The sequence below is a fragment of the Chanodichthys erythropterus genome, chromosome 16 (assembly GCF_024489055.1).
Source record: "Chanodichthys erythropterus isolate Z2021 chromosome 16, ASM2448905v1, whole genome shotgun sequence".
In the NCBI taxonomy this organism is placed as follows: Eukaryota; Metazoa; Chordata; class Actinopteri; order Cypriniformes; family Xenocyprididae; genus Chanodichthys; species Chanodichthys erythropterus.
In genome coordinates this window covers 13674205-13696797 of record NC_090236.1, presented here as the reverse complement: position 1 = coordinate 13696797, position 22593 = coordinate 13674205, and the positions used below count along the sequence as shown (strand labels likewise).

General features: G+C 35.6%; 1 protein-coding gene across 1 annotated transcript; it reads right to left on the bottom strand.

Moving 5' to 3' along the window:
• Window positions 1–441: 441 nt before the first annotated feature.
• Window positions 442–22332, bottom strand: LOC137003753 (phospholipid scramblase 2-like). The gene is made up of 11 exons (XM_067364037.1): window positions 22207–22332; window positions 21100–21181; window positions 14950–15059; window positions 14794–14847; window positions 11754–11838; window positions 8380–8453; window positions 8199–8253; window positions 7909–8114; window positions 7671–7832; window positions 3705–3866; window positions 442–570 (listed from the first exon to the last, which is right to left on the bottom strand). The coding sequence occupies exons 1-11, from the start codon at window positions 22330–22332 to the stop codon at window positions 442–444; spliced, it is 1245 nt and encodes a 414-aa protein (XP_067220138.1).
• Window positions 22333–22593: the final 261 nt, after the last annotated feature.

Here is a 22593-nt window from a genome sequence, read left to right as displayed (position 1 = left end):
GCATGCAATATTTGATTTTAATAATGTATTAGTAAATGTAGAAATTAACAAAAACTAAGATTAATACATACTTCATAATTGTTTAGTTTCATTATCATGAAAATTATGCAATTTTTCTTTTGATTTTGGGGTGAAATATGATGATCTTGATGTCTAACCACACTTTAGTGATTCGTTCTGTTAATCCTTTCCAGATTTGTCAAAATCAGCATTAACTATAATCTGCCGTTTCACTATCAAACTTTCAGAAAGATGTCATCATGTGTGCCGAGTTCTCCGCCATTTACATGCACGGCAAATTGGTCAATATTCTAATCATCTTGATGAAGGTTGAGCCAGTTAAAACGACAGCCAATCAGTGTGAGTACGTCCCAGCCCTCCGGCCACCGCTGACCCCTTGACCCCCCGAGTGACCCTCAGGTCAAAGGTCACCTCCTAAGGTCAACTATCTCTGGCCACTGCACTGGACAGAGTCATCTCCATGGATACAGAGCCGTCTCCGGAGGCTGTGGGTGTCATGGCGACGACCCCTGAGTAGGTGTTTTCCGAAAAGACCTTCGACTCCATCTGCTGGATTTAAACACACAGACGCTGAAGCTCAGAGAGAACAAAAGATGCGGTGTGGTTTTCCATCAGGTGCAATATAATGTTCATTATACCTGTATGTAAAGACAGTCTAGAGCTGAAGCATTTTATTCTTCACATTTATATATTAAAACTGAATTTGCCTCGGCCTGTTGATCTATTCTTTACTGTTCTATTCTTTTCTAATGACATTTCCTTTTAATGTGGTGAGACTAGAAAAATCATTAGTTAAAAAACAATTTAATTGTATTTGTCTTTTCCCTCCAATCTAAGAACAATTCAAGTGAATGGATTTCTTTGTCTTGAGAGTTTTCTGGTCACATGTGCAAAGATCAGATCTGAATCAGAGCTGCAGTGTTACATTCATGGTGAATTATCGCCCTCTAGTGGCATTATATAAGACTTTAACGTCTAATCCTCTGCTCAGTAAAAATTTTATTATTATAAAAATGTATTATTATATTATATTATATTATATTATATTATATTATATTATATTATATTATATTATATTATATTATATTATATTATATTATATTATATTATATTATTACCAGGCATTTCTGCAGCGATGCTGACAGAAACATCTTAAAGGGTTAGTTCACCCAAAAATGAAAATTCTATCATTAATTACTTATTACTTATCATTAATTAATTAATTATCATTAATCACCCTCATATCATTTCAAACCCAAAAGACTTTCGTTTATCTTTGGAACACAAATTAAGATATGTTTGATGAAATATGAGAGGTTTCTTTCCCTCCATTGACAGACTACACAACTACCACTTTGATGCTTCAAAAATTTCATTAAGACATTTTAAAACTAATCCATATCTATTGAGCAGTTTAGTCCAAATTTTCACATGATCACTTTATACACTGAACAGATTGAATATAAGCTTTTATTCACATAAACATTGATCAGAGAACATAAACATAAGCTCAAAAGTGCTGCCTAATCTCATTGGCTCATTTTTTGTTTACCATAACTGCTTTGATGAATGTTTATATGTGAATAAAAGCTTAAATCTGTTCATCATATTAAGTGATCGTGTCTTTTCAGAAACTAAAACAACTTGATTCATATGGATTAGTTTTATGAATCTTTGAAGCTTCTTGAATCTTTTGTTTCGAATCAGTGGTTCGGATCATATGCCAAAGTTACATATGCCAATTTCAAAACACTTATGACATGATGAAGCCTCGTTTACTGAAATCACGTGACTTTGTCAGTTTGATACGCGCACCGAACCATTGATTTGTAAAGCTTCATGAAGCAGTTTAAAATTGTCCATCACTAGATATTGTTGAATAAAGTTTTTGGTGCACAAAATGTATACTTGTTGCTTCAAAACATTAGGGTTGAACCACTGTAGTCACATGAACTGTTTTAAATATGTTTTATAGCTTTCTGGACATCTGAAAGTGTTAATTATCTTGCTGGCTATGCAGGCCTCACTGAGCCATCGGATTTCATCAAAAATATCTTAATTTGTGTTCTGAAGATGAACGAAGGTCTTACAGGTGTGGAACGGCATGTGGGTGAGTAATTAATCAATAGGGTCTAGCTGCAGCCTGAGGGGGCGAGTGGAGCTCCACTCTCGAACAGGAAATACGTCACCTCCACTATTTAACTACTCTATTTGCATTATTGGAAGGGTAAGTTTAGGGTTGGGGTAGGTGTAGACGTTAGTAAAACACAAGTGGAGGTGACGTATTTCCTGTTCGAGAGTGGAGCACCACTCGTCCATGGTCTGCAGCCTGACCCTACTCTAATTAATGGCAGAATTTTTATTTTTGGGTGAACTAACCCTTTCAGAATGCCAGCACAGCTGAAAAGTTTGTTTGAGCTGCGCCCTCTACTGTACTGGAGTAAATATGCATTTCCATCAGCCTGAGGCTTATTCATTTCACTTTTGGTGTGAAAAGGCCTTAACATTTGCCAAAAATAGACCTTTTTTTGTTATTATTAAAAAACAAACAAACAAGTCCAGCCCAGGTGAGAAAAAGTAACGTGAAAGTAATGTAACGCATTACTTTACATAAAAATTAACGCAATTAGTTGCCTTTTTTAGCGAGTAAAGCAATATTGTAATGCACTTTAAAAATAACTTTCCCCAACACTGGGATTCGGACGGACGCAACACTAGTATACACATGTCTTGCGGGAAATACACCACCCAGCTTTGCTGCCTTCACATGCTATCGGAATTATCGTAAATACAAGTTTCCTAGGTAAAAATTGCACTCAAACTCCCTCTAAAGTCATTTATGAGGCATTATGCATGTATTATAACACATTAAGAATAAAAAAAAAACATAGACAGAGCATTAAAAAATTAAGAAAATACAGGCTGCATGTCTGTGCAATTAATTTAAGCCATCAAGGCAGCAGAGAATAATTTTTAAATTTTAAATAGGAACATTTTCTGTGTATTTCCCATGACGAGAAACCCAAAGTGCCAGTCAGTTGTGGTTGTTTTTTCCACATCATCAGCACCTACTTCATCTGTCTGTTTGTGGTTTCTGCTGTTTGCTTTAGTCTCAGATAACACCTCAGTGTCACCTTTCTATAACAGAGAGCCACAAACTAAAAAAAGCCACTTTTGAAGAATACATAAGAATAAATAAGAGATTTATGCTCCCCAGAAAAGGACATAGTATATTGTTAGTTACTTTAACAGCATTTGCCATGTGAAAGGTTTTTTTTGTTGTTATTGTTTTTGTTTGTTTGTTTGTTTGTTTATCAAGAGATTCAATATAAAAAAGCCATATTCTGTTCTATGATTCTTTTCTCTGCAGCCTTTATTGGAGGATATTTTGGCAAGTAGTCATCAGACATTTGTCTTTTTTCTGTCTTCTTTCTGAAGGTGGCTTACTGTATCCAAACAGGAAACAAGATGTGTTACATGCACACATAGCTAAAAATTTCCACCTTGGTAATTTTTTTTATTTATTTTTTTACAATACATCTCTTCACAGTAGTAATGGTCTTTGTTGCCTTTCATAATACAAACAGTCCTGGAAATGAATAGAGTTATAATTAATAATAATGATTTGGAAACAAGTCTTATAGTAAAATGCTGAATTTTTAAGTATTGTTAACTATATTTACAATGAGAATGCAGGCCCCCAGTAGAGTAGCTTTCATTTTGACTTCCAGGTTGCTCGGAAACTTCACCACAAAATCCACACCTATATTTGGGGCACTGCTTGAGAAAGGCTTGAAGATCTTGCCAAATGGTCTGTCTGTCACTGCCTCATTCAGAGACACCAGCTGTGTGTAAAAGGTATAGAAATTACACCGTTAAATATATGTATTGTGAAACAAATTTTTCATGTTCATATAAAGTGATATAGCTGTCTGATATATATATATATATATATATATATATATATATATATATATATATATATATATATATATATATATATATATATATATATATATTATATATATATATATATATATATATATTATATATATATAATGCAACCCAATGGCTGGGTTTGTCCATATTTGACCCAATACTGTGTTGAAACAACCCAGCATTTTTTAGAGTGTATGACTGCACATGTGCATTGGCTCGTCTAGCCTGAAAAATAGGCATTTAAGCATAAGAAACAACATTTATGGCACAGTTCATGCCAGATTTTGTTGTTTATTTGAAATATGTAATTTAATTGCGAGTTCAAGCAGTTTTTGAGATTTCAGGATTCCCCCATTTTTGGGTGCCCAAAATCGCTGCCCGGAGGTGTTGAAAATATGGCTGCCGAGTGAAAACACTTTCCTTGAACGGGACTTTGGTGTGGGGTAGGCAATTGTTTTGTTTTGGTTTTTTCATGGAATTAACGAATTACAACTACTCATGTTACTGTAATTAAGTAATTATTGGGGTAGGCTACTTGTACTTTTTTGAGGACATTTTTAAATCTGTAATTTTACTGAAGTACAAATTAAGCTAAGTAATCTACTTTGCTACTTGTAAAATCCATAGACTGTAAAAAAAATATGGACGTAGTGTCTGTGACGTCACCCATAGAGTTCTGAACAGCGGTTTTGAAGTGAAAATGAGGCCGCGGCCATCTTAGCTGCGCGTCACCGCACGTCACTCCCGGATAACTGAAAATGGGCAAAGATGCGGGAGGTGGTTTGAGCTGATGTGACTGGTTGCTGAAACCACGCCCACCTAGCTCGACGTGACCATGTTAGCAGGCAAAGGAGCTATCTATCTATCTTACATACGATCTAAAATATTAATGAAGATAAGTTTTATCATTAGAAAGTTCTAAAAGTTTACTGTTAATCTACAGTGTTTTTTTTAAGATATAGATGCTCCAATAACAACATGGAATATCAAATGGGACTTCATACCTTTATAATGAAATAGAGATTGCGAGATGAATCCAATCTGTGGCACTTGGGTAAAATATAAGTGTCCATTGCAAAACAAAAAAACAGTACTTTTTGTCCATGAAAGATTTATATATTGTCCATTGTTTGCATCACATTTCTTCTGAATGATCTGCTCTCTGTCATCGTTCTTCAAGAAATGATGCAATCTGAGCAGCGTTTATGTTGTAAAACTGTATACGATCGTATCTAACAAACAAATGAGCCAGTGTCCAAAGTATATTTTTTCAAAATAGTGCAGCAGTTTTATTTATAATATCCAAGCAGTGCTGTCGGATTTTTATATCCTCCCGCCATTGTCATTGTAGTAAATCTCACAACCAAAACTTTCAGCCAATGCCACGATCCAACAACGTGTGTTCTGTTTATCTTCCCCATGCATGCACATCTACACAGACACACATCAGTCTCGACTATTAATGCAGCAAGCCATATTTTATAAATAATATAAAAGAATATAAAATAATCGAGAAAAAAGCACAAATACCGTTGAGATGCCAAATCAGCGGCTGGAATTAGCTGAGGTAAAGTGACGGCTCACAGACAGCAGTGCAATCTACCTGTCACTCAAGTGACCACGCCCTTAATTATGCAGAACTTTAAGGCTTAATATAATTTAAACGGATAAGTTATAATTTAACATGGGACTCAATGAGATTCTGCTCTCTTTTGGAGCCTGTCCCTAGCGGCCAGTCGATGAATTGCAGTTTAAGTCACTTCTGTATTGGTTTCACGAAAGACTGGGGGAGGTTGCCGCTTGGGTAAAATCACATTCTGTTGTTGAGTATGCCTCATAGGTACGCCTACAATTTGAATCAATATTCAAAACTTTAGGTGCGTTCACACGGCCTCGTAATTCCTGTAGTTACACGATTCTAGCTTGTAAAAAGCGTTCACGTCCTCGTAGAGCTCGTAATTACAGTTTGTAGGCTGGGAGTTTTCTGAAAGCTCCCAGATGTACCACGTGGCCGCTGTAGATTGATTTATTAGGCGTTGATAGTGGTGCCATGGAAATGCATAATTCCCAGTCCAAGGACCAAAAGGACGTGAACACAGTTTATGTGACTACAGTGGTTCAACCTTAAAGGTGCCCTAGAATCAAAAATTGAATTTATCTTGGCATAGTTGAATAACAAGAGTTCAGTACATGGAAATGACATACAGTGAGTTTCAAACTCCATTGCTTCCTCCTTCTTATGTAAATCTCATTTGTTTAAAAGACCTCCGAAGAACAGGCGAATCTCAACATAACACAGACTGTTACGTAACAGTCGGGATCATTAATATGTACGCCCCCAATATTTGCATATGCCAGCCCATGTTCAAGGCATTACACAAGGACAGCCAGTATTAACGTCTGGATCTGTGCACAGCTGAATCATCAGACTAGGTAAGCAAGCAAGAACAACAGCGAAAAATTTAATATTTTCATTATTAAACACTTGCAGTCTGTATAATTCAGCGTGAGATTTAAAGGGGCCGCAGCCTGAATCGGTGCATAGTTAATGATGCCCCAAAATAGGTAGTTAAAAAATTAATTAAAAAAAATCTATGGGGTATTTTGAGCTGAAACTTCACAGACATATTCAGGAGACACCTTAGACTTATATTACATCTTGTGAAAGAACGTTCTAGGGCACCTTTAATATTATAAAGCATTTTTGTGCAGCAAAAATAACAAAATAGTGACTTTATCCAACAATATCTAGTGATGGGGAATTTCAAAACACTGCTTCACGAATCTTTACCAATCATTTGTTTCGAATCAGTTGTTCAGAGCGCCAAAAATCACATGATTTCAGTAAGGGAGGCTTTGTTACATCATAAGTGTACGTGAAAGTGAAAGCTCAATAGTTCACGTGACTTTGGCAGTTTGATTCGCGCTCTGAACCACTGATTCGTAACAAATAATTCATAAGCATCACTTTATAATATTAATGTTGAGCCACTGTAGTTACATTAAAATTCTGTCATTAATTAATTACCCTAGTGTCATTCCAAAGCCATAAGACTTTTGTTCATCTTTGTTCATCACACAAATCAAGATATTTTAGACTGCAACATTATTACTACTTTCAAGGCCCAGAAAGGTAGTAAAGACATTGTCAAAATAGTCCATGTGACTACAGTTGCCTTAAGTTTATGAAGTGACAAGAATAGTTTTTGTGTGCAAAAACAAATATAACAACTTAATTCAACAATTTCTTTTCATCTGTGTTAGTCTCTGACGCTGTTCATGTCTTTACTACATTTCTGGGCCTTGAAAGAGGTAATAACGGTGCTCTCGGATTACATCAAAAACATTTTTTGGGTGAACTAACCTTCTAAGATACACTGAATTTAAAAATTCAGGTTATAACGAATATACACTTAATGTAAAAATTCAGTGTTGTCTTATTTCGAATGGGGGGATCAGGTTTTGTGGGGATCAGTTTCCCCAGAAAAATAGCACGACTTGAAATCACCTACAGCAAATGTGGACAATGGCTTAGTAAGCATACTAAGTACCATTATAAATATAATCTGTTATGATTGTGGTTGTGTGGTTGATAATGTGGTTGTGAATGTTATGTTTAATGTTACAGGACAGAAAATATCTTTGGTCAATTTAAAAACAATAAAAGTCAATAGAAAGTTGAGTCTTGTATCTGGGTGTGTGTGCGTCACCTCAAAGTTTTGATCGGAGCAGCAGGTACAAGCGACACACGGTCCCGCGATCTTAAATGCTGGTTCACCTCGTTCATTCTCAACGATGAATTTAGGCAGGCAAATGTGAAAGTTTTGTCGAACATATCCAATGGTAACGCCCGGTGGAGACTGAACTTCCACCTAAAATAAACATACACCATTTAATATGCAGAACAACATAATTAAGAGCTAAACAAGATAAGGATATCAATCATACCTGGTGGCCACAGCAGCTGCAAACAAACGGTCTCACCAGTCTGATGATCTCTTGATTTGAATCATTAAAAACACTCATTTTGAAGGAACGTGCTCCAGCACAGAAAGTCCTGTTACAACAATCGTTGTCCTCAAGAATAGTAAAAATCTTGTTCCCATTGTCATTCTTCACGGTATATCGGTTGTTAGACTTTATTCCACAGCAAACTTTAAGAAATGAAAAGGTAGGAGATAAGAGTGTTGCTAATTTGATTTTGCTGTATTTCATTCATTAAATGCTGATGAACAAACCTTCTGCACAAAATTCATCCAGACTTTCTTCTTTGTGGACAAATAATTGATCAATCTAAAATAAACATAATAATTACATGCACTAGAAATCACTGTAAAATAAATGCATTTGTCAGAGTAACACCATTGATAAATGATAAAGATTAATTATAATTAATAAGCATTTCCAAACTTATCTGACCCGGGTCAAGGTCTCCAGAAGAGAGGGACAGTGGTACGGGTCTGGGGAAGACATCATTGCGGTGTTCTCTAGTGCTGTATAAACGTAACCATGTGTCAAACAGCTTTGTTAAGAATATGACTACACACTGAAATCTATTGTGTATTATCAGTGAAAATGGATGTCATCCTTCTATACAATTTTCAGTCAGGTTTATTCAACAATCTCTAGTGATGTGCGATTTCAAAACACTTTACGAATCTTTTGTTATGAATCAGTGGATCGGAGCGTGTATCAAACCTCCAAAGTCACATGAATTATTGAAACTGCGAAACACTTATGACATAACGAAGCCTCGTTTACTGAAATCACGTGACTTTGCCGCTCCAAACCACTGATTTGAAACAAAAGATTCGTAAAGGCCGTTTTTTGGCGCACAAAAAGTATTCTCGTCGCTTCATAACATTAAGGTTGAACCACTGTAGTCACATGACCTGTTTTAAACATGTCTTTAGTAGCTTTCTGGGTGTTTGAAAGTGTTAATTATCTATGCAGGCCTCACTGAGCCATCAGATGTTATCAAAAATATCTTAATTTGTGTTCAAATTAAGTTGAACAAAAGTCTTACGGGTGTGAGGGTAAGTAATTAATGACATAATTTTCATATTTGGGTGAACTAACTCTTTAACTGTATTGAATATATAAGGATAATATTAATGAAATAAAAGGTCGCTTAAGTGAACCTAAAAAGAATACACTTTCATGACTCCTAAGTACACTTTTTAAAAAGGGAAATTTGTAAAAATTAAACATTTTAAAGTACATTTTAAATAACTATTTAAAATACTTATTAAATACATGACATATTAAAGAAATGACATTTTATTTTACTGTATCTGTACATTTCACAGTACACTTTAAGCATATTTAAAAGACAATAGAAGTAATTATAAAATTACATATTAAGGTGTATTTAAATCCTACTAACCAGTTTATGAAAAACACTCTTAAGTTTGACTACTAAATTTATGTCTGAAAACATTACATTAAGTTTGCATTTATTCTTTTAAAAGTATGTTAACGTGTACTTTTTATCTTGTCTCGACCATAGTCTGAATTTACACAGTGCCTGTTGTAGTCAAACAAACAAAACGGGCACAGATAAACATCCCCCTTTAACAAACTCACCTGACAATTCCATATTTGATTGTATCTGTGCAGAGAGAATAAAAAAATTAGACATCAATATTATTTAGTGTTAAAGTTTCTTCTCTTTCATTGTTTTATTGTAATAAAAACACTGTAAGACTTTATAAAACTGCACATTCATATTGAATCCAAAATTAAAAATTGATTAAATTGAAATTAAATTATTTTAAATGATCATATATTGTGAGATATGCCATACATACCAGTGTGATGCGAATCGTCTGTTTGGCAGTGGCACTGATGAGTACATGAAATGTTTCTCTCGTGACAAAAAAAGTAAAGGTTCTTTTGTTTTTTTGCCAGCATGATGTTTGTGGTTGAACAGTGGTTTGGCCCACTTTCAGGTGTAGTTATTTTTTTTGTGCAAATGTTCAGTTAATTAATTTATGTGAGTAAATAAATATGCCATAAATAATTGCAGGCATTTTTCACCATTGAATGTCTGCATTATCAAATTTAAATTTTTTTGTAAAAAGACATTTTTGCAGTTTGGACTTTACCCAGTCGGGGCGAGTAGGACCTGAGGGGACACACATACTGATGGTCTTTTTTTATCAACAACAAGAAATGCATTACGCATTATGCCAGGATTTGTGTTAATGAAAGAACTGCAGAGGGATTGTGAGTTGATGAAAAGCTAATGATTAATTAAATAATAAAAATTGAAATGAATAAATTATTTATTAATGTTAATATTTATACACCAACTACTGCAGTTAAGGGGACGGAATAACTTCCTGTCACATGTTATCCTGGATATGGAGCGCATCAATCCACAGAACATACAGGAACAAAAATGACTCTCGTCAGCAGCAAAAAACACTTGTTACACAATTATTATTCTCCACATATTGATTTTTGGTCTCCCGTCCCATGAGAACTGTGAGAGAAAGAGAGCATTTGTGTTTATGTGGGTTTAGAAAAGTGTTTCTAGTGCAATCAGTGGCTAAACATTACCTCACATTAGTTCCACTTTCTGATGAGCTAGAAGCTCGTCAGCCTGTGATTAACAGCATTGTAGGTAGAACTGACATGAAAATAGGCATAGAATGTATTTTTCAACTCTACATAGTAAATACTGCTTTTTTAACCTTAAAAAAAACATGTATAGGCAGTTTCATTGGAAGCACACGTGTTGCCACAGTTACGCGCCTGACCCAAAGTTAAATTCTGGTCTGTTTTTTTGTTGTTGTTGTTGAACGGGTCTGCTAGCAACTTTGTCACATTTTAAGGGTTAGTTCACCCAAAAATGAAAATAATGTTATTTATTACTCACCCTCATGCCGTTTCACACCCGTAAGAGACCTTATTAATCTTCAGAGCACAAATTAAGATATTTTTGATGAAATCCGGTGGCTCAGTGAGGACTGAGCAATGACATTTCCTCTTTCAAGATCCATTAATGTACTAAAAACATATTTAAATCAGTTCATGTGAGTACAGTGGTTCAATATTAATATTATAAAGCCACGAGAATATTTTTGGTGCACCAAAAAAAAAACCCAAAATAACGACTTATTTAGTGATGGATGATTTCAAAACACTGCTTCAGAAAGCTTCGGAGCGTTATGAATCAGCGTGTCGAATCAGCTGTTCAGAGCGCAAAAGTCATGTGATTTCAGCAGTTTGGCGGTTTGACGCGCGATCCGAATCATGATTCGACACAAAAGATTCATAACGCTCTAAAGCTTCATGAAGCAAACTGCTGAAATCACGTGACTTTGGCCCTCTGAACCGCTGATTCGACACACTGATGAAATCATCCATCAATAAATAAGTCTTTATTTTGTTTTTTTGGCTCACCAAAAATATTCTCGTGACTTTATAATATTAATATTGAACCACTGTACTCACATGAACTGATTTAAATATGTTTTTAGTACATTAATGGATATTGAGAGAGGAAACATGATGTTTCTCTCTGTCATTCTCTCTGATAAGCAGTTTAAATCAGTGTATTCAATGAGTGCCGTCTACCATTGCACTGTAAAAATATATATATATATATATATATATTTATTTTTCATGATTTCTTATCACAACTGTTCACAAAACTTTTTGTCAAATCAGCTTAGGTTCACAGTTGTTCAGACTGGAGGAAAATAATAGTGCGATGAGGGGTGAACGCAGCGAAAACATCTCAGGTTACGCATGGTTCTCTGAGAAGAGAATTAGATACCGTGTACTTTTGAGGGAACTTGCTCTACGTCGGAACTCTTCGATTCCAGTGGGAACTTTTATACTCATGCCGTCATACTGACAAGTGCCTGTCTGTGTGAAATGCACACTTAGACAAGAGAATATACTACGAAATAGTAAATTGTGTGCATGATTTATAAATCGAAGGAAAGACTAGCCTACTATTTTTTTTCCTGCATGTCATGTGCGAGGCTCTGTAAAAAAAACAGCGTTCTTCCACCTACGGAACAAGTTATTTGTTTCTGATGCAGAAAAGTTCATTTATGCATTCATGACATCTATACTAGATTACTGTAATGCATTACTAACTGGTTGTCCTGAATCCTCAATAAACAAGCTACAGTTAGTCCAAAATGCAGCTGCTAGATTTCTTACCAGGTCAAGAAAATATGATCATATAACACCAATTTTATCATCTCTACTCTGGTTACCTATAAAGCTCCATATCAGTTATAAAGTGCGGCTCAAGGCCCTTAATGGTTTAGCTCCTGTGTATTTAACTGATCTTCTATCGCCCCACAATCCATCACGCTCCTTAAGATGACAACACTCTAGTACCAAGGATAGCTAAGTAAGGATAGCAATGTTCGGAGCTCAGACTCACTTTAGCCAAGCATTCACATAATGCATCTAATATCCTTGTAATCCAGTTATATCAGATCAAATGCACATTGAGTATCTTTGCTTAATCTTATGAACAGCCGTTTCACTCGTATATATGTGTCACAATATTTCATGCCAAATTTACAAGAGCTGCAATAATTTATTGTAAATTAAATAATCCTATTCCCTTATTCAGGCAAATATGAACCTAACTTCTTGATGTGGAAAGCGTACATGTACATGTATTTTCTCATGTTTTTAGTGCCCACTTGTGGAGGAATCATGCAAAACACACATTTCTTGTTTCATCGACTCAGATCCAGAACAGCCGGTGAGTTTCTGTCTCGTCTTTATTCATTCATCTGAACATTAGTGACAGTGTTGTGCTGTTGTTTGTAGTGAAGGATGTTGGTATTGTGTGATAAAATGCATACGTTCACTGCAGAAACACATCTTTAGTTTTTGTGTCTTTTTAACATTTTAACAACATGCTAGAAAATAGCCAACTTTATGCAGCATATCTTGACTGTGTTCTCACTCAGTGTTTGTCTCTTGTTTTTCACTACAAATATCTAAACATTCTTAAATCACGACACATTTACTGGATAAGCAAAATAATGTGAGATATTAATAATTTTTTTTAAAAAAAATGTATCCAAATAAAGTGTTTATGCTTAAAAAAGCAAGTTTTCCCTCTGAAATGAGATTAATTTTCTGACGCTCTCAAAACACTGCGTCATGAAGCTTTGAATCTTCATGAATCGTTTGTTTCGAATCAGAGGTTCAGAGCGAGAATCAAACTGCCAAAGTCACATGAACCATTGATGAAACACTTATGATGTAACGAATCCTCCTTTACTAAAATCACATGATTTAACGTTCCAAAACTCTGATTCGAAACACAAGATTCGTAAAGATTCGAAGCTCCATGAAGCAGTGTTTTGAAATCACCTCACTGAACCATTGGATTTTATGAAAAATATCTTAATTTGTGTTCTGAAGATGAACAAAGGGCTTATTGATGGGGAAAGACATGAGGCTGAGTACTTAATGACAGAATTTTTATTTTTGGGTGATCTAACCCTTTAAGTAAAGGTATTTGACGAGATCTCGTGAGATTAAAATGTGACGAGATTTCTCGTTGAAGGAAAAATAAAAGCTGTCTCATGAGGGTGAATTTAGGATAGAATATGCCACCGCTATGATTACTCCTCCACTCCTCCACTGTTGTTTTTCATTTTTATAGGAATAAAAACCATTAAATCATCAGCTGGATAACAGTCGCCACCGATCCCTATTCACAGAGAAATTGAAAGTAAACTCAATCGTGCATTCAAGCTGAATTCAAATGAAAAGAAAACTGAATCAAAAGTGCATTTTAAACATGGTTAGTGGTTCTGAAAAGATAAACTTAAGTTAGACGTTTCAGTGAGGAAGTGACTTAAAGGTGCCATAGAATGCTTTTTCACAAGATGTAATATAAGTCTAAGGTGTCTCCTGAATGTGTCTGTGAAGTTTCAGCTCAAAATACCCCATAGATTTTTTTTAATACATTTTTTTTAACTGCCTATTTTGGGGCATAATTTTAAATGTGCAGATTCAGCGTGCTTCCCCTTTAAATCCTCGTGCTCCCCGCCCCCAAGCTCACATCTCTCTAATACATTGCATAAACAAAGTTCACAGCTAATATAACCCTCAAAATGGATCTTTACAAAGTGTTCATCATGCAGCATGTCTAATCGCGTAAGTACAGTATTTATTTGGATGTTTACATTTGATTCTGAATGAGTTTGATAGCGCTCCGTGGCTAAAGCTAACATTACACACTGTTGGAGAGATTTATAAAGAATGAAGTTGTGTTTATGAATTATACAGACTGCAAGTGTTTAATAATGAAAATAATGACACGACTCTGATCTTCTCAGTAAGAAACAATGGTAACTTTAACCACATTTAACATATCCCATCTAAAATGAACATTTTCATTAAAGTAGTACATCGAACTAACATTTTCTGTGATCACAAAATAGCATGTGCATACATCATAATAGGAATATTGCGGTTCACTGGAACTAAAGTTTTTAGATAAACCACATCAGTAAATTAATAGATAACGACAAAGTCAGACTGGATTTTAAAACGAGCTATTGAGATTGCTAAGACATGTGACCAACTGGGCGGCAACGTCATCAGAACGCAAAGAATTATGGGTATGTTTTGGCTAGTGTTCTGGCATGAAAATAATTAAAAATTAGCGTGAAAAATAGAATATAATCCTACAAAATGCAGCGGGCTAAAGAAAACATTGTCGGACCATACCGCCTAAAACTAAATCCTAATGCAAAGACGAGACATGACGAGAAAATAAAGGGAGTGAAAGGGCTGGTCATGGTTAGTGCATACACACACAAAGTTTTCAGTTACTTCAATTCGCTGCAGCAGGCCCAGGTCTTTTTTACAGATGGATGGGTCCAGGACCTGAAGATTGTAAAAGTGGGGCAGAAACACACTCACACACGCTGGTTTGTTGAATTCTGAAACGTTCCGATGCACAAACACACAGCTGGGATTCAGTCTGACCTCCTTCATTCTCAGGAGGGCCTGAACAACAATCTGAAGAATGTCCTGCATCTCAGATGGATTTTCTCCATAGATGTTGTATTTACTTATCAAAAGTGCGTAAAACTTAGCTGGAAGAGATGGAAGTTATATTTAAACACATTTGTTATAATTTGCTGACTTCTTATAACCTGCTCAGTCATTTATGCGTCCTCGAAGATGTTTTATCATTCGATCATAATCATCTGTAACCTGTTTTAGGCCTGTTACTATTGGTTTAGTGATTTGTGAGCCTGTTTTAGTTGCTTTTTTATTTTGTAATTTTGTATTACATAAAGGAAATCATGTTTCGACTATTTTTACAGATTTATACATGGTCATCCAGTTTTGTTTTGTTTATTAATTGTGTTTCTAAATTTAAAGAGATGTGTGGTTTCTTATTTTCAGATTTAATTCAGTCTTTTTTATTTTATAAGCCGTTACTGATTTATTAAATATAGTAAAACGTTTCAATTATCTAAAAAAAACTTATGTTAGACCCGAATCTCTTGCAGTTTTTTTATTTGAATCTTGGATTTAGTTAGGTTAGGTATACTTTATTGTCCCAATGGGAAATTTGTTTCAGGCTCACGAATACAACCACTGCATTGACAAAAAATATAAAACAACACATAACATAATAATAAAGAAAAAAAAAAAAAAAAAAAAACCTGCACAAATAACGAACTTAGAATAATAACTTCTACTTGATATTATTTAATAACTTAACAGCTGAAGGAATGAAAGAGTTCTTGAAACGATTTAATCTACAGCTAGGCATTCGTAATCTTCTCCCCGATGGCAACAATTCAAACTCAGAATACAAGGTATGTGTTGTGTCATGCAGAATCTTATTTGCCTCCCTCAGTATAGAACTTTCATATAAGGTCTGGAGATAAAACGGTTCTGTTCTGCCCATGATCTTCATGGCCGTTTTAATAAGGCGTTCAAGCCTAGATTTCAGATGTACTGATAAATTACCGTACCAAAGATGTATTCCAAATCTGATCACGTTCTCCAATACAGCCTGGTAGAACATCATCATAATCTTACTACTGACCCCGTAAAGTCTGAGCCTTCTCAAAAAATACATTCTTTGCTGTAGCCGAGTGCACAAAGTATCTATATGAACCTGCCATGTTAGATTTGTGATTTGTTTGCATGATTTGTCTTCCCTCTTCAATCTAAAAACAATTCAAGTGAATGGATTTCTTTGTCTTGAGAGTTTTCTGGTCACATTTGCAAAGATCTGAGCTGCAGTGTTACATTCATGGTGAATTATCGCCCTCTAGTGGCATTACATAAGACAGTATTGTCTAATCTTCTGCTCAGTAAAAATTGAATATACTATTCTATTCTATTCTATTCTATTCTATTCTATTCTATTCTATTCTATTCTATTATTGCCAGGCATTTCTGCAGGGATGATGACAGAAACATCTTAAAGGGTTAGTTCACGCAAAAATGAAAATAATGTAATTATTTACTCACCCTCAAATCGTTCCTAACCCAAAAGACTTTCGTTCATCTTCAGAACACTAATTAAGATATTTTTGACGAAATCTGAGAGATTTCTTTCCCTCCATTGACAGCCTGGTTTAGTCCAAATTTTCTTAAGAGACACGATCAGTTTATATAATGAGCAGATTTAAGCTATTATTCACATATAAGCATTCATCAGCAAACATAAGCAGAAGCTCAAATGTGCTGCGTTACACACAGGAATGAACCTCATTGGTTCATTCTTTCGTTTACCATAACTGATGGGTGCGTTAATTAATGTTTATATGTGAATAAAAACTTAAATCTGCTCATTACATAAACTGATCGTGTCTCTTAAGAAAATTTGGACTAAATGGCTTATTCTCTTTGTGAACTTTTTGAAGCGTCAAAGTGGTAGTTGCGTGGACTGTCAATGGAGGGAATATATTTCATATATATTATATGAAAATGTCTTTATTCATATTACAGTAAGGTCTGAAAATGAATAGACAACCGTTTTGTCTTGTACTGTGTTTTATTTCATGATCAAAATGTGCCTGTAGAAATCTGTAACCCTGTATTCATTAAAATATCTTTGGAATTTGGAATGAGAGAGTTTTCATTTTTTGGGTGAACTAACCCTTTAATTGACCCTTCGCCGGGAGTTTGATTGACAAGCGATCTAACCAATCATAATGCTGAATCTGCCATTTTGTCCAACAAAGCAGTCAGGAGTTAGAAGATTAACCTCAGTGGACCTGAACTTGAAAAATGGTGTGTATTGACGTCTTTCCACGTTTGAAACAACATACCTTCTCATGTTCATTCATGTTTATTTGATGCTATAAATTAATTAGTAGGAAGAGATGATCGGTTCACGAGCCGCTTGATCTGAGGCGCTACAGCGATCTGTCACGACACATTATAGAGACACAAAACGTTCGAATTTCATTAAAAAAATTACACAGTTTGAAAGCTGGGACTTTGTTTAATATCATAAATAACCTGCTCTGTCTTGTCTGTCGACGTGTTGTCAGTGTCCTCTTTGCTCCGCAATGTATTTCTCACACTGTGTGGCGTCACAGCGCCACAGCTTGTCGGACAAAGCAACAGTAACTAAGGGGGGCGGGCCTTTGCGAAGGGTCCCTATAATTCAAGATATGGTAACACTTTACTTGAAGGGGTGTGCATAAGACTGACATGACACCTTCATAATCATGACATGACGTGTCATGAATATGAAGGAGGTTTTATGCATGTTTATGACAACTCTCATTAAGTGTCATTTGCTCAATTATGTCATTTTAAATGCAAAGATGACATTGTTTGAGATGTCCGAGTTATGACAACTTGACATAAACCAACACATCATAACCTGTCAGTGTCTTTGTCATGACAACTTGACATTATTTAGCTTTATGGGTAAAAATTACAGTAAACTGTCATGTGGTTGGTTTTGACATTGGCTGTCATGAGGCCATTTATAATTGTTGTGAATGGGAGGCTCAGGCAGGAGATCCAAGTGCAGCGTTTATTAAAGTAGAGTGGTCGTACAGGCAGGATCAAAACAGGAACAAACAGGAACAGTGAGGAACAGGCAGAATGGTAGTCAAGGGACAGGCAAAGATCAGGACAGGCAGCAATGGGTCAAAAAACAGGGAACAGGCAGTAACGGCAACAAGGAACAGGCAGACAGGGAATACAGGAAAACGCTCGGAATTGCAACAACAGTTAAACAATACTTTGCGGTGAGGTGGTGTGAGTGGAAGTCCTTTATAGTCCTGATAATGAGCAGCAGCTGGGTGTGGTGATTAGTGATTAGTGTTAAGTGTGTGCAGGTGAGTGGCAGAGAGGATGATGGGAGATGTAGTCCAGGAACTGACAGGAACAGACAGTGATCATGACAATAATAGTGTCATGAATATTTATCTTGACCTCAACTACAGTGGTACAAATTGAACTTGTCATTAAAATGTCATCAAGTGACAATACTCTGACAAATAATTTTATAACAGCGTCATGAATATTTTTCATTTAATGTTTTTTCCCCTCCAACAGAGGGTCAGATGATAGACAATTTCAAATTTCTTTAAAAAGATGACATTGTTATAAAATAATGGTAACACTTTATTTTAGGGTCTTTTAACTAGTTGCTTATTACTATTAGCATGCATATTACTAGAATATTGACTATTTATTAGTAATTAATAAGCACATATTAATGCCTTATTCTGCATGACCATATTCTAGATTCTTAATCCTACCCAATACCTAAACTTAACAATTAACTATATTTAGAAGCAGTAAATTAGGAGTTTATTGGGGGAAAAGTCATAGTTAATAGTTTATATGTGTTCCCTATACTGATGTGATACCAAAATAATGTAATGCAATGTTAACTCATATAGCTAAATAGTTTTAAGTTTGATAATTAATCTGCTATATCAGGTTTATGACAGGTTATGATGTATTGGTTTATGTCAAGTTGTTATAACTCGGACATCTCAAACAATGTCATCTTTGCATTAAAAATGACATAATTGAGCAAATGACACTTAATGACAGTTGTCATAAACATGCATAAAACCTCCTTCATATTCATGACACGTGTCATATCATGATTATGAAGGTGTCATGTCAGTCTTATGCACACCCCTTCAAGTAAAGTGTTACCCAAGATATTAAATGCCCTGTATGGGTTTTAGTCTTGTATTTATATAATATGATATAGTTTAGCAATATCACATGAGCAAGATATGTTTTCCTGAATATCTGCACAATTGCAAATGTAATAATGATCACATACAACAGTTCAATAATCAAGAAGTTAATTTAGACACAATACTGTCAATAGAGTCAAAATGAACAACAATACAAAACAAACTCTGATGACATCAGTAATCCGCAGCCATGGAGAATTAAGTTCCAGTTGTGTCTAGAAGGGATACAGTAACGGCCGGAAGTGAGGCAAAATTTCACTATAAAATAACAGTAAATTAATTAGCTATTTATCAGATTGTATTTTATTAATGACTACAACTACCCCAACCCTAAACCTACCCTTAATAATGCAAATACAGTACTTAAATGACCCGATATTCATTTTGTGCATGCAAAAACTTTATGTGGAAAAACAGTGTGGTACAGGCAGCTTTCACAACCAATTGTAGGGACCTTTCGGCACGCCCATAGCTATCCTGGAAGGCTGGGATAGAAAAGAATCCACCGATGAGCGCTTCAGAATCTGGGTGGAAGCAATAGGACATCCAGGGATTTCTCACGATTTCTCTACTACTATTTAGACAACAGTGTTGGGGGTAACGCATTACAATAACTTAAGTTACGTTATCAGATTACTTTTTCAAGTAACTAGTAAAGTAATGCATTACTTTTTCAAATTCACATGTATTGACTGTCAGCTCTGCTGTCCTCATGTTGGGAGAAATAAAGCACAGAGGTGTGTGTCTCTGTGTGAACATGATGTTATTGTAGTTCTAGACCAAATGTGAACATGCATTTACTCATATCACTTGCACGAAAACGTTAAGTATTTCTGAAAATGAATAAAAACAGTGCAATGCAATCTCAGATTTTTATTACAACATTAGTATACACACTTGTAGGGAATAGTACACCATCCAGTTTTACTGCCTTCCCATGCTATCGGGTTTCTTAGGTAAAAATTGCACAAGAACGAAGTCATTTACAAGGCATTATGCATGTATTATAACACATTAAGAATAAAAAAAGAAAATCAACAGAGCATTTATATAGGCTGCATGTCTGTGCAATTAATTTTAGCCATCAAGGCAGCAGAGAATAATTTTTAAATAGGAACATTTTCTGTGTATTTTCCATGACGAGAAACCCAGAAAAAGTGCCAGTCAGTTGTGGTTGTTTTTTGTTTTTTCACATCACCAGCACCTACTAATAACTTCATCTGTCTGTGTTTGTGGTTACTGCTGTGTTTGCTTTACTTTCAGATAACACATGCAACCGCAGTGTCACCTTTCTATAAGAGAGAGCCACAAACTGAATCAACTGATAATGTGTCATTTGTCACTTTTGAATCGCAGAATAGATAAACACAAGAGATTTATGCACCCAGAAAAAGAAATAGTATATTGTTAGCTACTTTAGCAAACAGCATTTACAATGAAATGAAAGTTTTTTGTTTTTTTTTTTTAAGCCATATTCTGTTCTTTGATTTTCTTCTCTTCAGCCTTCATTGGAGGATAATTTGGCAAGTAGTCATCAGACATTTGTCTTTCTTCTGTCTTCATTCTGAAGCAGGCCTATGTATCCAAACAGGAAACAATGTGTTACAGGCACACAAAGATAAAAATTTCCACCTTGGTTAAGTGTTTTTTGGTAAATAAAAATAGCCTACCAGAATACATCTCTTCACAGTAGTAACAAACACAGTTGTGGTTGTTGTGCCTTTTCATAATACAAACAGTCCTGAAAATGAATAGAGTTATAATTAATAATAATAATTTGTAAACAATTCTTATAGTAAGATGCTGTTTTTTTTTGTTTGTTTTTTTTAAGTATTGTTAACAATATTTACAATGAGAATGCAGGTCCCCAGTAGAGTAGCTTTCATTTTAACTTCCAGGTTGCTCGGAAACGTCGCCACAAAATCCACACCTGCGTTTGGTCCACTGCTAGTGAAGGGTTTGACGATCTTGCCAAATGGATTGTCTGTCGCTGCCTCATCCAGAGACACCAGCTGTGTGTAAAAGGTATAGAAATGACACTGTTAAATATATGTATTGTTAAATAGAATTAACAAAGTGCTTTAATTGTCATGCCACGAGTCAATATTTCCCGTTTTGTCTTCTCCTCTTTCCTTTAGCACTGTAACTGCAGGTAGGTTTCCTTTGGCCTTCTGTTAATCTTATTTAATCTTTATTATAATCATATGATTATATACACATTCATATTCATGTGTATAATATTATTTAACTTACCTGTGTGATTATTATTTTAATTTTACCCTTTTTTGAGTTATATTTTTGTCTTTTGTCTAAATGGGGTAAATAATAGCACTTGGTGATCATTGTATATCATATTTATTTTATAAAACAATGAAGGCAATTTTCAAAAGGTACACTTTTGTATCTAAAAGGTGCATATTGGTACTTTATAGCTACATATTAGTACCTAAAAGGAACAAATGTGTACCCTTTTGAAAAGGTACTGCCCCTGTGACAGATTTTGTACCTTTTTTCTGAGAGTGTAGGGTACACTGTATACCCTAAAGCTCAAAATCCTTAATTGGTTTGAGTAGGACAAACTGTCTTTTCTTTTGAGTTCACAGCACTGACATATTTCAAGTAAATGTCTCAGTTATGTATATAACCTTAGTTCCCTGAATAGGGAGCGAGACGCTGCATAGTCGCTATGAGAACGCCTCTGCGCGATGTCGTCGTGAAGCTTTTATGAAATCTGTCCAATCGGGAGACGGTACGTCATAGGCAGGTGACGTCACTGACCAGGAACTATAAAGCTGGCCCGAAAACACTCACATTCAGCTTCTGAAAATACTGAAGCAAGTCGCTTATGGGCGTGCCGGGGGTATGGCAGGGCGATGCAGCATCTCGTTCCCTATTCAGGGAACTAAGGTTATATATATATAACCGAGACGTTCCTTTTCAAGGGAACTCGCGATGCGTAGTCGCTATGGGAACGACAATCCCAACGTCGCCATATGAGCAAGTGACCGTTCGTGTGAAGCCGAAGCGCACAACTCACAGTAACTGGAGTGGAGCAGAGGTCTAATTCATAGAACCTCACAAATGTATGCGGTGAGGACCAACCTGCCACATCACAAACATCATTTAGGGATACCCCTGAAATTAAAGCCTTAGTGGCAGCCATACTCCTAGTCAAATGAGCCCTGACAGCCAATGGTGAAGGCTGTACAACTGACTCATAAGCAAGTGAGATGGCCTCGACCACTCACTTGTTCATTCTCTGCTTGGATGCAGGGAGACCCTTCCTAGGTGCACTGAAACATACAAATAGCTGATCAGCTTTTCTCCACATGGAAGCTCTGTGGATATCCAGTGCCCTAACCAGACACAGCAGATTTAGCTTTTCCTGGTCTGAGGACGTAAATGGAGGAGGACAGAAGACCTG